At 34.8% G+C, this 16,663-nt stretch overlaps 2 protein-coding genes across 6 annotated transcripts in view; one reads left to right on the forward strand and one right to left on the reverse strand.

The window, feature by feature from the left end:
- LOC127837545 (endoplasmic reticulum transmembrane helix translocase-like) overlaps window positions 1-16,663 on the reverse strand; it is a 154,968-nt gene that overhangs the window by 9,225 nt on the left and 129,080 nt on the right. The window lies entirely within an intron of this gene.
- Window positions 8,973-16,663, forward strand: part of LOC127837546 (uncharacterized) — a 64,762-nt gene continuing 57,071 nt past the window's right edge. For 3 of the 5 annotated variants that reach the window (XM_052364731.1, XM_052364732.1, XM_052364730.1), the window contains exons 1-2: window positions 13,920-14,077; window positions 14,966-15,059. In XM_052364731.1, the coding sequence (XP_052220691.1) occupies window positions 14,019-14,077; window positions 14,966-15,059 (153 nt within the window). In that variant the 5' untranslated portion in view covers window positions 13,920-14,018. Of the gene's footprint in view, window positions 9,117-13,919; window positions 14,078-14,965; window positions 15,060-16,015; window positions 16,239-16,663 lie in introns of those variants that run through there. The other 2 variants (XM_052364733.1, XM_052364735.1) reach the window with 2 other exon arrangements.

The following is a 16,663-nucleotide window of genomic DNA, read 5'->3' on the forward strand; positions in this document are numbered from 1 at the left end:
TTATGTACGTAAAATGCATCACGTATAACGATCATGAAGTTTAAACTTAATTAGTTTTTACCCAATTCCAAATCATGGAACAATTGTTAAGAGTTTAATGGGCAGATATATTGACTTTTATTTAACATTAATGAAATAATGCATGTTGCCACTTTTAACCTGAACGTGAATTTAAATAAACCTTGTAAAATTCTACTTGCAAATTATCTGATAACCTGTGTACTTATTATATTATGCTTGCGAAAACTGTTCATTTGTTTTAAATGAGACACTCCATACATATATATCAGCACATGTAATTTAATCATGAATAAGGCACAATTCTAATAATGGGAGATTAATCTCCAAGTATAAACATGCTTGACATTGATGTCAATAGATGCTACAAAGTGGTTAATTTCTGCAAGATTCTACACATCCATGTTCTCAACAAGATATTGTTCCCAAACAGTCCATACTTACAGATAATTTTTACTCACTTTAAGATCAAAACCGTCGGTGGATACCGTAATCCTGACAAGTAAAAAACAAAGATGAGAAGCTATTTATTATACCTGATATGGAGAGTCCTCAGTTAATCTGCACTAATCGGAGCAAATTATCATCTCCATTTGCTCGAGTGGACAGAAACCAACGCGTTTATCTTGTAATCTAAAAGTGCTCAGTTTAAACTTATTATAGGGCGGTTAAATGCATTGCTTGAAAAACTTGGTTGACAAATTAAATTATTGCAAAACTTTGCCCAGATCTTCGACTTCAATCTTAAAAAAAGCCATATATACATGATCATAATAATCTGCAATTATGTCGTGTGTGTTTCTTTCCCCATAGTAATACTGTATTCGAATAGTAAAGCTTAATGCGAGTGAACTCGTTTATATTCGATGGTGAAGACAGCATACTTATAGCCCTCTACTGCTTGATAACCCAAGCTAAAAAAAGTCGTAGCTTGCTGGTGCCAAAATAGGTCACAGTTTGCAACTTCGATGATACGCGTGTCACAGTACAGAATGCATACTTAAATATACGTAGTACGTTTGAAAAAAGAGTCTTGCTTAAATATAATTAGTACTTATAAAACAAAGTGTCTTTTATTTCATTGAAACGAATTTTATTTGAAGAAAAAAAATGTGTCTGTTCAAAAGCGCTTTAAGCGATATATATGTTTACTTATGTTTGCGTGTGTACTTAATCGATGAACTCTTAAGGTTTCTAGCGCAATTGCTTGTATAATTCTATCTATGCTATTAATTATAGCAAATTGTTCGTTATTCTTCCGATTACAATGCGTTTTTTTTTCAGTAACGTGTTCATCTTAATCATTTTTTTTCCAAGTGTGTTTGGAATTGGATTAAAGGTAGATCCAAAAGTGTGCTTCTGCTCGTTGGCGCTGTTCGGCAAATGTTGCTGTGATTTCACCCGACTTATATTTTAAGTTGTGTCCAAATACATCCTTGCTTGAAATTAATTCCTAAGTCAGACAAAAAAAATGTGATAAACGTCATAAAACTTATCCCAGGCGGTAAAACAATTTGGCCGCCTGTGAAAAGTTTGTTTGAAAAGCTCTCCAAAAACAAGGATATTATCATTAAGTGTGGGAAATCTTAACTCTGCACAAATGTTAAGACAATTATCCCCATCAAGTGATTTCTACTGATAGCATGTTCTGATTTCTTCGCCAAGCTGTTTTTTTTCACTGCTGATGTGTGCACAATGGTTTTATCTTATCTGAGTACACATTGTTCACGAATACCTTTAGTGACAATATTGTGTGCGTCGTCTGTTCGTTATCATGTATTATATTAACACTTCAGAGCACACATGGATTGCTCAATTTTCACGAAACTTTTTCAGCACATTTGTCGCAATGATATTTCGGACAACGTCACTAGGTCAGATTAAAAAAAGGGCTTGTTAAAACTATAAGAAACATGTGTTACACAATCTTCATGAAGCGTACCCAGAACATGTGTTTTTATGATATCAGCAGAGCGTTTGGAAACGATTTTTGTTCGTTAAAAACATGGCTGTCTGCGGGAGGGGGGGTAGCAGCTGTTATAGCATGGGTATAGTCAAACCTTGTGACACATTAGAAGTCTGATGTTTTGCACAATCATTATGAGACTTGCATAGAACCTTCTTTTCAAATGATATATCAGCATAGTTTGAAAATGGCCCTTGTCCTTTTAAAAACATTGCCGCCGTTGGGTAGGGCTGTTTTCTTATGTGGCTATAGTGAACCAAGAAGGTGAGGCAGTTGTTCGAGGCTATAGTGATATATTGTGGACGCGCTAGAAGACCATCATCATTAATTTCAATCAGAACATTTTTAATGATATCTCGGCTGAGTTTGTAAATGATTCCGGTCTGGTTTTTCTTCTTTTGCGTCTGGGAAACCATGTAAACACTTAAAAACACATATCATTTTGTCCAATGATCATTAAACTTGCTCAGAACATTAGTTCTAATGATTTAGAGGTCGAGTATGAAATACGTTCCGGTCCATTAAAAAACACGCTTAGCGGTTCTACTGACCTATTGTGTAGACAGCGATGTTTTCACAAAAGAGATTAAAATGTGCGAAAGCGACTCTTTGCGGATAATGGAGCGTGTCTGTCAAACTCGACAATACTATGCGTATCCTTGGAAATTTATGAAATTCTACGCTGGATTATAGTGTGCAATCGATAATTGCCGGGCGTAAAATCGGATGATTGATAACGAAAGCGGCAGTGGCAAATGCGCGGTTATTTTCGGGCACTATTTTTTTCAGAGATCTTTTTTTTACAAGACGTAAAAAAGTAGGGTCGGTACCCAAATTGTAGGTAGGGTCGGGTTACCTGATACACACATTTTTTGTGTTTGGCCTAGTTGAAACTTGTATATCTTCAGACTCTAACTCTATATATCGCAAAGTGTAAGATATTGCTACTGCAATAAATGATGTAGCAATTATTGACAGATTGGCAAGTGTTCCAAATGGTGATCCTGTAGCCATTGAGGCTCGCTACATAGAAAAAAGGTTGTTTTACTAAATACTACCAGTGTAATACTTATGCATTTTCCGGGCTGACACCCAATAAGGCCACCTCTGAAAACCAAACAATTCCATACACAATAATTGATGAGATAATTAAAAATGAATTTGAGCATTCTATTGTTGTTGTTAAAAGTTGTTTTTCTTTCCTACATTAAAAAAAAGTTTTGTTGAAATTGCTGAATCAGAAGGATGTTCAAATGATGCAAACTCTTATAAAAGTTCCAATTTGAAAAACATGTTTGAAAAATTATTGCCAGAAGTATCCTTATTCATCAGCATGAAAAGCCTGACCTAGTTTGTTTGTCTAGTTTGACTATTAATGATGCGGTCAGAAAGTCAAATGAGATGGAACAGGTCATTCAAGATGACAATTAGTGTTCATACGATGAACTACCAGAGTCAGAGGACGACACAGATGAAGCTGCAGTTCATAAGGCGATGGGTATTTTGAGAAGACGAATTATAGAGAATAATCCTAAATTTGATGACTTCCATTACGCTTCAGAAGAAATCAAATTGTCAGATCAGAAGCAGCTTGTGGAGCCTCTTCTTTACAAGGCAGTGTGTGGGTTACATGACAAAAATGCTACAAGGAAGCTTCTGAGAGGACGATTACAAGATGTCTAGCTGTTGCTTGTGACCTAACTACACTTGTCACGTAAAACCCAACCCCTAAACACCTGGGCTTAGGGATACACCTTAACAACGTGTTTGGCAGCCGCCATCTGATTAAAGATATGTACTCTCTTGTTTATTCCATCTCATATCCAGATCTTCGGTTATTCTTAACATCAGCAGCCCAATAGCATCACACAAAATAACAGACTCTGGTGGTATTGTACCAGACAATATACTACCTAGAGACCAAAGGGGGAAGCTTGTAGTGGCAGTTGCTGATAACTGGAATCTGAATGAGCGAAGAGTTGATGGTAAAAGGACGACTCATGCGATGACACGCATGTTGGTCAGCAGTGCGCCAGCCGAGTCAACGAGGATTCCATGACTTCCGAAAGCAACAAGTAGGACGTTTGACAGTCAGTCACTTTCTGGTTTACAGGAGTTGTTTTTCAGTGTTTGTAACTTGAAAACATAATTTGTTATTTGCATCATTTGTATTAGTAAATACAATGTAAAACCTCATACTTTACAACATTTGTAAATAACGTTTATGAGTCTGTATCAAGCACTTATACCTGGTTGGATTTGATTGTTGAATAAATATGATACATGGAACACTGCATAGCAGTTCTTTACATTTGCCTTGAATAGTCTTAAAGTATTTATTAAAGATTAAAAGCAAACTTGTTAAACTTGATGGTTAAAATGCCAAATGACTTTCCACGAACCAGGAAAATGGCCACATAGTGTATGTAGTCTTGGTTACCATGCTTACCAACACAATTTTAGGCATTTACTTTTGTTTAAAATGAAGCTTGTAAATGTGGCTATATAATAAAGAGGTTAGATATCACAGCAACTGTAAAGCATTTGAATTAAAAAAGAAAATGATATGTCAATACTCAAATTTTCGTTTATTTTTCCATTTTGACCATGAAATGACCTTGACCTTTGGTGACCTTGGTGATCTGTTTGGTAGAAGCCCTATATCAATGGATTACTTCTATCAGATATTAAAGTCAGTACATATAGGTGTTCAATAGACGTATTCAATTCATCTTTATTAGTAATTGAATCATAAAACGGCGGCCATCTTGGATGTCTAAGCCCTCCAGCACTTTCCAGATAAACGACATCTTGTTCTGAAATCTACAGACCCTGACGACCATTTTTGTATATGAAACCCTCTGTTTATAAGTTGTGACCAGTTAGATGTTATAAACTTAAAAGGATTAGTTCAAATACAGAGTATTCTATCAGCGAATGCATTAGTAGTACTCAATTGATAGAAATTCCTATTCATTTATATTATAATATTTTATATACAATTGAAATAATAAAAGGTACTTAATCTTAATACATTATTAATGTTGTATCAAGAATTGAACAATTATATTGAATACAAATGTTTATAAGCAGAGTATACCCAAAAAATGTTTTTCAAGGGAGTTAATACAAAAAAATGTTTGCCCCACTCCATGCTATTAGAAGTCGGAAACGGTTAATCAAGGACGACTCTTAATGACTATACTGGATTTTTGCCTTGAAGAGACTTTCTTCAATTAAAAATATACATGCGGAATGTGTCGCCCCTTATTAGCCTGTACGGACTGCACAGGCTAATAATGGACGAAAATTTACACACATGCATTAAACCCCCTTTTCACAGAGAGAGACTTATTTGATTTAATCACTGTTGTAATTGTATTCGTACTCCGTGTGCAATGAAATGTAGGTATACTGTAGGCTACTTGTGAACATTTTTACGAACAAGTCGGTCCTTGATATTGCAATTGCCTAAGTTACATCAGGATGATGAAACACATTTACATGTCATAATTGAAAACTATAATTTACGCTCGATGTGTACTAAAAAACGACGTTAATAAAAACATTGCAGTAACCTCGAAAACATGTATCTGAAAGTAACATGCAATTTGTACTACGTTAAGAATGGAAGCTTGAAAGATGCCTTCAGTGTGCAACTCATTTTAAATTCACGTCAATGAAAACGTAACAATGCAAAAATTAAACAATTAATGGCCGTATAATCAATTTGTAGCATCGATTAGAATTATTCGCTAGTCAATTCGCGACAACGTCGTGCAATCATTAGCTTTAAATAATATTTTATTAATATCGTTGTATTAAAACTTTGATATTTACAACCTTATATGTTGTTTTGTTCAACTTAACCTTAGTAAAAATTAACAACTATGTTTGTTTGATTAAGGCCCTGCTTTTGCTGAATCAAGGCTAATAATTATATAACATCCTAACATTTAAGCAGTCTTCATAATTATTTTTATAATGCAGAAGCATGTATAATTATACAATTACAGTAACATGTGAAGTTTACACGAGACCGACTGTATACATAACTGAATGTTCACTGGCCCGACGTAATGTTTCACTAGACCTGTACAGTCAGTCTAGTAGTCATGGTGTCTGTTTCAGTACGATATGTTCAATAAAACATATGAGCCGCGCTATGTGAAAAGGGAGTTTAATGCATGTGCGTAAAGTGTCGGTTAAGATTTGCATGTGCAGTCCGCACAGGCTAATCAGGCACGACACTTTCCGCCTAAACTTGATATTTGCTAAGAAAAGACATTCTTCAAACGAGTAATATCATAAAGGCGCAAAGTGTCGTCCCTTATTAGCCTGTGTGGACTGCACAGGCTAATCTGGGACGGCACTTTACGCACATGCATTTAACCCCTTTTTACAGAGCAAGGCCCATTTCTATTGTATGTAAACCGCTATGTAGCTAAGCTTACTCTTACAGGAAGATCAATTCATAAGTCTTCTACATATGTCAGTGACAAATAAACATTATTATATATGTATTTAACTCAATTGTAAATAAAAATGGCATACGAAAAGGATAGAACTCGAATAACTCGTATGAATATTTCTTTTAAAAGTTAACTAGTCTATAACTAATGCTCTATGAAGAAGTCAATGAGGGGAAGGTTTCTGTTTTATTAACGTTATACACAAGAAAAGGCCTCATATTTCCTCAGGCGGGGTAAGATAATACATATTTAAATATTATATTCATGATAATAAATTAATTTGATTTTTTTTGTACGAATTAATTTGTTTTCACAGTTATTATCCACTTTTTTTCATTCGTTGTGTTTCGCTAAGATGATCCACAGTGGAACACGCTTTCTAGAATATTAAAAAAATACTTAATTAATTATACTTAATTATTCACATACTATTCTGTTTCTTATGAAATGGTCTTGGTAACTTTGACGCAGTAGTGGAAACTGTGGGTCTATTATAATATACCGATACTGACGTTTCATATCGGAATGACGCAGTTGTGAAACATGCCGCCAAGAACATTTAGTATTATACAATACACGTAGAATAAAATATATGCTGTTAACGCCATCATTTTTGTATGTCTATTAAAACAGATACAATAATATGTGAATCGTATTAACTATGATTATTATTTCCTTTTGCCTACTGTTGAAAATATTATGGTGATCGAATGATTGTATTGGATAGAGTGAAAGTAATCAGCTTGTGCGATTATTTCATATTATGTTGACTATTTGTAATGAAGAAGATCACTTCTTTGTATGATTTTAAAATTTGAAAATGTAAGTGTATTGTTATCATTATCAATTAGAATATTCTATATGTAATTCTTATGTTATCATTATCAATTAGAATATTCAATTTACATAAAAGAGACAGCAAACATATGTTATATGCTAAATGATTAAATAAATCTACTCATTATTTTTTGTAATTAAAGCATTAGCATTACGTAATAATGTTACTTAACTAAGTATGTGTAATTGAACAATTTTGAAATTGTTAATTGTATCCAGCATTGAAAATATAATCGATCATTTAAACAATGAGAACTTTTTTTTTGTAAAAGAAATTCACCACCGAAATTATATATTCATTATGTAAATGACTTATTGATTCTTTTCTTTGAATGATATTGACATGTTTTTTTTTTCTTTTTTGTTTTACCCACTATTTGTATACATCATTTTGTGTTGTACTTCTCAAATACATGTACCGTGTCTTTGCTATCTCAAACACATACTGTATATAGGCTTTAAATTTGCAATATGCTATTTAATGCCGAATTAATGTTATGTTATGTTATGTTATTTTGAACATAGAATTGACCAAAAAGGCCTTTTAACAGATTTTGGCATGTTTTAAAGTTTGCAATTAAATGCTTTATAATGATAAATGTAAACACTGGATCGAAAAAGCTCCAGTAAAAAATCAAGAATAAAATTTTAAAAAGGGAAAAAAAAGTAGCCCTCATCAGGGCTCGAACCAGTGACCCCCGGAGTCCTGAAGTAAAAAACCAATTACACCGCTCGGCCATCCTGCCAAGTATGTATGATTGACGTATTTTATACTTTATATAAGCAATCTTTGTAGTTTGACTAAATTAAACGACAACAAAAAAACTCTCCAAATTATTCAATCGTTTCGCGTTGCAACGCTTTATAATTTTCAGGTTTTTAAATCGTCAAAAGATGCATATAATGGCTATATTAGACCATGGTAAATGTTCAGTATTACAGTTTCTTCACAAATATCAAAACTAAAACGAAAATGTGCGAATCTGAAACAACTTTTTTCAATTTTGTCAATTTACCAAAACGTGAAAAGATCCCTTTAAGCATCAAAATCACTTCAATGGCAAATTTATCTGTCTTTAAATATATAACGAACTTTTCATATACTAGTATGTCCACTTCAATCATTTTGAATGTAAAAAATAGACAAATAAAACGACCTTATTATACCCCCACAAACGAAGTTTAGGGGGGGGGGTATATAGGAGTGAACTTGTCTGTCTGTCGGTCTGTTTGTCTGTCGGTCTGTTCTAAAGCGTTTAAAAGGGCTGTAAAACAAAAACATACTTGTTAATAAATTAATTGTATTTACTAAAATATAACTCGAAAAAACACCAGATTCTGCATATATCCTGACACTTATTCCACTGATCGGGTGTGTACGTTGGCCGGAGTGTTGGTGTGTGCGTTGGCCGGCGTGTTGGTGTGTACGTTGGCCGGCGTGTTGGTGTGTACGTTGGCCGGCGTGTTGGTGTGTACGTTGGCTGGGGTGTTGGTGTGTACGCTGGCCGGGATGTTAATGTGTACGTTGGCAGGGGTGTTGGTGTGTACATTGGCCGGGGTGTTGGTGTGTACGTTGGCCGGGTTGTTGGTGTGTATGTTGATTTAGTATATTGTAACCTAAACACAATGATAACGAGCAGGTGATTTAGGTAGTTTATCTTGAATGCTCTGGGCTTTAATTAGTACATACGAGCAACGCGGAGATAGCTGGGAGTTGTATTATTGCAACTAGTGATTAAGGTACAAAGTCCTCAAATACGCCCCGTTGTATTGAGCAGAACGTATGCAGGCAAGGATTGTTTAAGTTTGATGTAAATTTACAGGTAAGAACGGGTTAATTATTTTGTTCTACAAGTATCCATAGTGCATTTACGTGTTTGCTTATATTTAGAAAATGAGCACTGTCTGATTACAGACGATAATTTACTTACTTTGATTTGAACATTACGTTTACACTTTTAGAAGTTAGTATACACTGTGTATTCGACGTAAAATTATGTAGAGGATTCGTAGGCTATCATAGGAATTATAAGGCTATTGTCGTGTATATTGAGGATATTTGTTGGATTCGGTGAATTATCGATTTTAATTCACGAGTGATCGCAGCCACGAGTGAAAATATATATTTTCTATGATCACGAGTGAATTGAAATCGATATTCCACCGAATCCAACAAATTTTCTTTTTATTTTATGCTCTTTTTCACAGTTTATATACATCGTTTAAGAGTTTAACTAAAGAATTTCGCTGAAATAATGAAGTCATTTCGTAAAAAAGGACGTCATTTCACAGTGAACAGTGAAAATTATCGATAACTTTCACTGATAATTTTCACTGTTTGAAACAGTTAAATTATCAGTTTTAATTCTCTATAAACCACCGGAAAGCACTAAATAAACATGTGTTTTATGGTTTATACAGTGCCCCAGGTAATTATTTGGGAAATGGGGTTTTCACCCATTGATTTTGAAAAATAGGGGGATTTCATTCTTGAAATAGGATGAAATCAAATATAAAAGTGCACACCTTAAAGTCATTGCTGCTTAACTTCTGATGAAGCTGCACACTTGTATTGATTCATTAAAACTGTAAACTATCATAATTAACTTAAATAAACTGATGTTTCATAGCATCTTTAATTCTAAAACTGTCCATGATATACACTGAAAATTTTTAAAAACCCTGATGTTAACTGATATCTTTGAAACTGTCAACTGATATTTTGGCGCAACAATCGTGGACGTCTTTCTACCTCTCTTAGACATTTTTATTTTTCGCATCGTAATAGAAACTGAAAGTACAGACGCTTTACAAATAATTGTATATGCACAATGAGCGACGAATTAAGTCAGATTGAAAACGCATGTATGTCGTCGTAAATCATTTGGTCAGTCGCTATATTTAAATATGAAAATATTTTCGCAGATCGTTTGAATAACTTTTACTGTCATCCCGATGTGTAATAATGCATCTCAACCCATCAAGTAATAATTTATTACATTTATGTTTGTTTGATGAAATGTATAAGAACGAAGGTCGGGTGAATAGTCAAGTCCTACTCAAAATTGTTTTTTGGCGTGCTGTATTAAGCCAGCTTTTCACCTTACCTGACCTTTGTAAGTGTCCAATAATATTCAAATAAAATTTCCCGCGGCTAGGTACGAATGAATACACTTATTTATTCCATTGGCTGATTTGAGTATAACACCAAAACATTGGAAACATATCCGCGTCTTTGTAACACTGTAATACTGCATGAAACAATTTTATCTCTAATGAAAAGGCTCAATAGATAGAACAGTTTTACAATCAATTCTCGACATAAATACAGTTTGTGCGTGCACCTTTTATTTTCAGAGAATTACCAGCGCAAAAGCGTTTATACTTATGGCTATTTTCTCATATTTAGTACTTACTTCCTTATTCATGTCAACATGTTAACATGTAAAAGTATAAAGAGCAGTGGAAGCGAGGCCTCACTTTAATGCATTGCATTTCAACCCGCGAGGTTTCGGGTCAATTCGCGGCCAGTGTGTGAAAGTCAGAGTTTATATACAGTTCATCACCGGAGTTCGCAGCCAGTAAAATAATCGTTATATAATAAAGACTCTATCCGTGAACTAGGGGACCTGGAATTTTCTTTAGAATAGAAATATGTTAAATGAAGATATTCAGCAATATAATTAAGATATGTCAATAACAGATTATTAATGTGTTTTCAACAATACAATGATAAATATTATTTTAGATTAATTTAACAATAATTATTCCACCATATTGACTAATGTATTAAGCATGAGCGCGATGATTCTCGATACTGTTAATAATCGAATCATATAGCAATGTCCGACAAACCACTAAAACAGGTTTGTTCGAAGAACGCGCCTATAAATACGGATACTTCGCGTGTGGCCGGTTGACTCGTATGTTTTAGTTTAACTTCCATTCTTCTTTTGGTTTTCTGTTTTGTATCTAACGGTTTATGACCAGCAATATGTAATAATGTAAAATAAGCCGCGAAAACTCCGCGTAACATCCCTTACTGCGTGTGATGCAGCTAAGAACTGCACAGAAAAAGACATTCGCTATCATTGATCTCATTCATTGAACTATCAACGCCGTTTATCTTTTTTAAAGATATTTCTTGTTAAACATGAAACAACATTCTAACAAATCTATATCTCGGACTTTATCGGACATCGAACAATTTATAACATTTCGGTGTTTTATTACAAAACGGATTGTTACTGTCAACCCAAAATGTAATAATGCATCGCAAGATACTTTGTAATAAATTATTACTTCATGATTTGATGATGGAGTCTATAAGAACAAAGGTCGGCGGAACAGTCAATACCTACTCTAAACTAATTTAAACATGAAAATAACTTCTAAAAAAGTCTGTATCTCTGATTTAATGGACATGATAATATTGATTACATTTCGGGTTTGTATTACAAAACGGGTTGTTACCTTCGACCCGAAATGTAATAATGCATCGCAACCCACTTTGTAATAAATTATTGCATTTATGATTTGTTGATGGAGTCTATAAGAACAAAGGTCGGGAGAACAGTCAGTACCTACTCTAAAACTAATTTAAACATGAAAATAACTTCTAAAAATGTCTGTATCTCTGATTTAATGGACATGATAAAATTGATTAAATTACGGGGTTTTATTACAAAACGGGTTGTTACTGTCGACCCGAAATGTAATAATGCATCGCAACCCACTTTGTAATAAATTATTACATTCATGATTTGTTGATGGAGTCTATAAGAACAAAGGTCAGGGGAACAGTCAATACCTACTCTAAAATTAATTTAAACGTGAAAATAACTTCTAAAAAGTATGTATCTCTGATTTAATGGACATGATAACATTTATAACATTTCAGGTTTTTATTACAAAACGGGTTGTTACTGTCGACCCGAAATGTAATAATGCATCGCAACCCACTTTGTAATAAATTATTACATTCATGATTTGTTGATGGAGACTATAAGAACAAAGGTCGGGGGAACAGTCAATACCTACTCTTAAACTAATTTAAACATGAAAAAAGCTTCTAAAAAAAGTCTGTATCTCTGATTTAATGGATATGATACAATTGATTACATTTCGGGTTTTTATTACAAAACGGATTGTTACTGTCGACCCGAAATGTAATAATGCATCGCAACCCACTTTGTAATAAATTATTACATTCATGATTTGTTGATGGAGACTATAAGAACAATGGTCGGGGGAACAGTCAGCACCTACTCTAAAACTGATTTAAACATGAAAAAAACTTCTAAAAAAGTCTGTATCTCTGATTTAATGGACATGATACAATTGATTACATTTCGGGTTTTTATTACAAAACGGGTTGTTATTGTCAACCCGAAATGTAATAATGCATCGCAACCCACTTTGTAATAATTATTACAATTCGGGTTTTTATTACAAAACGGGTTGTAACAATGCTGTTATGTACTGTAGCGCGAATATGGACCAGCAGACGTTTTTTCATCGTACTGTTGATTCCGGAGAAAGCCGATGTATCACGACTTGTTTAGCGCATAATCACTTTGAGTAATCGGTTACAATCGTCATTTTGCGTATGATAGTAAAATGTCGTAGATTGCAATGTGCGATTGTAGTGGTAAGCTAGAAGTTTTATCTAAAGCACTGCACTATAAACGTTATATCTAACCATACACGAGCTTTTTGTACAAACAAAAGAAAGGCATTTTGTAGAACACAATATGTAGATCGTACAATTGTCTTAGTTTTGGTACACTGTAATGAGAAAAAAAGAGGTATTCAAATGTCATCTTTCATTGAAATCATTATAAAAATATATAATTAACAAAAATACCCAGGTGCGGTTAGGATGTCTCGTTGTTAGGATATCTGTATTTAGTTTCACCCCTCTAGCAACAATACTTTTTGATTTACGTTCGACATAAAAATATGACAAATGAAAGGAAAGACAGATGGAAGGACGAGCAAAAAGTCAATACGTATCCCCGCTCGGAAATTGTGGGCATAACAACGAATAGAAATGAAAGTATACACATGTGAAAGTAGTGCATCAATTACGATCGTATGAATGCAATAGCTCATTACATTAAACAAGTATTGCTCTATTTGCTATGTAAACAGTAAAAAATGAAAATCATTGCAATACATTTCACAGAAATATAAAAACATAGTAGTTCTTGCATTCAAAAAAGTGTGGCATATATAAATGTTTATATTTGCTCAATGCAACTCAATTACAATGGTTTTAATGCGCGTGTGTAAAGTGACAATAAATGTGTAGACAATAAATGCAAGCATGTTACCACTACACAATGTAAACATGATACCTTAAAACTACATAAACATAACCAGGATAGAATTCTTTATAATATCCAGTGGTTCATTATTTCAGGCAAAACATGATCTCAATGTGTACTGAGATGAAGACATTAAGTATCATCCACATAACATTTACTAGATTTTCGTATTAAGATTTTTTTATCCAAGTTTTGGCTCATAACTTGTACTAAAAATTTACTACGCTAGGTTATTTTTGTCATAAATCTCGATGATATCATATCTATTTATAGAGCAACTTAATGATTGTGGATAAACAGAAATTCCTTTCAAGTGTTATTAGATCGAAATGCATGGATTTTCAATACAACCTAACCCTAAATTGTGTTTGTTTGTGACATTTATTTGAGGTTATAATGACTTGGAATCATATTAAAATCGTCGTTGCAGTAGACAGTAAGATATTATTGAAAATGTGCGTGTTAACGCATTAATTATTTATTACTTTGGTCGAATGGATATTGAAATCGAAAGTACATGAATTTGTCTATACAACCTAACCCTAAATTTTGTTTGTTTGTGACATTTGTTTGAGGCTAGTGTGACATAGTATCATATTATAATAGTCGTTTCAGTAGACAGTAAGTTATAATTAAAAATGTACGTGTTAACACATTAATAATATATAACTTTGGTCGAATGGTCCGGAATGGATATTGAATTCGAAAGTGCAAGACATTTGAATATTGCTAACACCTACCCTTTTTCAAACTGTAGATGAACTTTGCTTATTATTTATAAACATATGTATTTATTCGAGGCGGATATGTTAGTTTTCTTATGTATAAGTCATGTTTTTCATAGTGCTTTATCGAACAGTTGATTGTTGTAAATCAATATGCGTATCCAAGTTCTATCCTTTTTAAATTGCGAACAACAGTATCATAAGGAGTCCACGCTTGGTTTTGACAAATCAGTTTAGATTTGTATTACTCAGACTTTTAATTTTATCAAAATAGTAAAACATATTTATGTATTTTAGGCGGATATTTTATAAAACGTATTTGTGTTTAGTAAAAGCCATGTTCTTCCTTGTGCATTATCGAACGATTGATTGTTGTAAATCAATATGCGTATGCAAGTTCTAGCCTTTCGAACAATAGTATTACGAGGAATCCACGCTTTGTTTTGCAAAATCAGTTATAAATCGATTTTAATGTTTTGATACGTTTAATGCGAAGTTAAAAGCTTATAAATTACATACAATCAATCTTAAATAAATTTGAAAATATATTATCACTTTTTATAATGTCTTCTTTTATTTAATCGTTTTTTTGTAATGGAATATTATATTGTCTTCCAGCTTTTTAAAAATGGCAGAAGGAGGCTATGGGTGTACGGATACAGAGACTGGAAGCGTTCCTATACCCATCAGTCTGTACAGTCGTCACTCTCAGGTAAATCAGAGACTGAAAGCGTTCCCGGACAAAGCAGTCTGTACAGTCGTCACTCTCAGGTATATCAGAGACTGGAAGCGTTTCCAGACCCATCAGTCTGTACAGTCGTCTCTCTCAGGTAAATTAGAGACTGGAAGCGTTCCCAGACCCATCAGTCTGTACAGTCGTCACTCTCAGGTAAATCAGAGACTGGATGCGTTACCAGACCCATCAGTTTGTACAGTCGTCACTCTCAGGTAAATCAGAGACTGGAAGCGTTCCCATAACCATCAGTCTGTACAGTCGTCACTCTAAGGTAAATCAGAGACGGAAGGGTTCCCAGAAACATCAGTCCGTACAGTCGTCACTCTCAGGTAAATCAGAGACTGAAAGTGTTCCCAGACCCATCAGTCTGTACAGACGTCACTCTCAGGTAAATCAGAGACTGGAAGTGTTCCCAGACACATCAGTCTGTACAGTCGTCACTCTCAGGTAAATCAGAGACTGAAAGTGTTCCCAGACCCATCAGTTCGTACAGTCGTCACTCTCGGGTAAATCAGAGGCTGAAAGTGTTCCAATACACATCAGCCCGTACAGTCGTCACTCTCAGGTAAATCAGAGACTGAAAGTGTTCCCATACACATCAGTCTGTACAGTCGTCACTCTCAGGTAAATCAGACGCTGAAAGTGTTTCCATATACATCAGTCTGTACAGTCGTCACTCTCAGGTAAATCAGAGACTGAAAGTGTTCCCAGACCCATCAGTCCGTACAGTCGTCACTCTCAGGTAAATCAGAGGCTGAAAGCGTTCCCATACACATCATTCCGTACAGTCGTCACTCTCAGGTAAATCAGAGGCTGAAAGTGTTCCCAGACCCATCAGTTCGTACAGTCGTCACTCTTGGGTAAATCAGAGGCTGAAAGTGTTTCCAGACCCATCAGTCCGTACAGTCGTCACTCTCAGGTAAATCAGAGCCTGAAAGCGTTCCCATACACATCATTCCGTACAGTCGTCACTCTCAGGTAAATCAGAGGCTGAAAGTGTTCCCAGACCCATCAGTTCGTACAGTCGTCACTCTTGGGTAAATCAGAGGCTGAAAGTGTTTCCAGACCCATCAGTCCGTACAGTCGTCACTCTCAGGTAAATCAGAGACTGAAAGCGTTCCTAGACCCATCAGTCTGTACAGTCGTCACTCTCAGGTAAATCAGAGACTGAAAGCGTTCCTAGACCCATCAGTCTGTACAGTCCTTACTCTCAAGTAAATCAGAGACTGAAAGCGTTCCTAGACCCATCAGTCTGTACAGTCGTCACTCTCAGGTAAATCAGAGACTGGAAGCGTTCCTAGACCCATCAGTCCGTACAGTCGTCACTCGTAGATATATCAGAGACTGAAAGCGTTCCCAGATACATCAGTCTGTACAGTCGTCACTCTCAGGTAAATCAGAGACTAGAAGCGTCCCTAGACTCATCAGTCCGTACAGTCGTCACTCGTAGATATATCACAGACTGGAAGCGTCCCTAGACCCATCAATCTGTACAGTCGTCACTCTCAGGTAAATCAGAGACTGGAAGCGTTCCAAGACCCATCAGTCCGTACAGTCGTCAATCTCAGGTAAACCAAACA

Source organism: Dreissena polymorpha, chromosome 7 (genome assembly GCF_020536995.1).
Source record: "Dreissena polymorpha isolate Duluth1 chromosome 7, UMN_Dpol_1.0, whole genome shotgun sequence".
NCBI lineage: Eukaryota > Metazoa > Mollusca > Bivalvia > Myida > Dreissenidae > Dreissena > Dreissena polymorpha.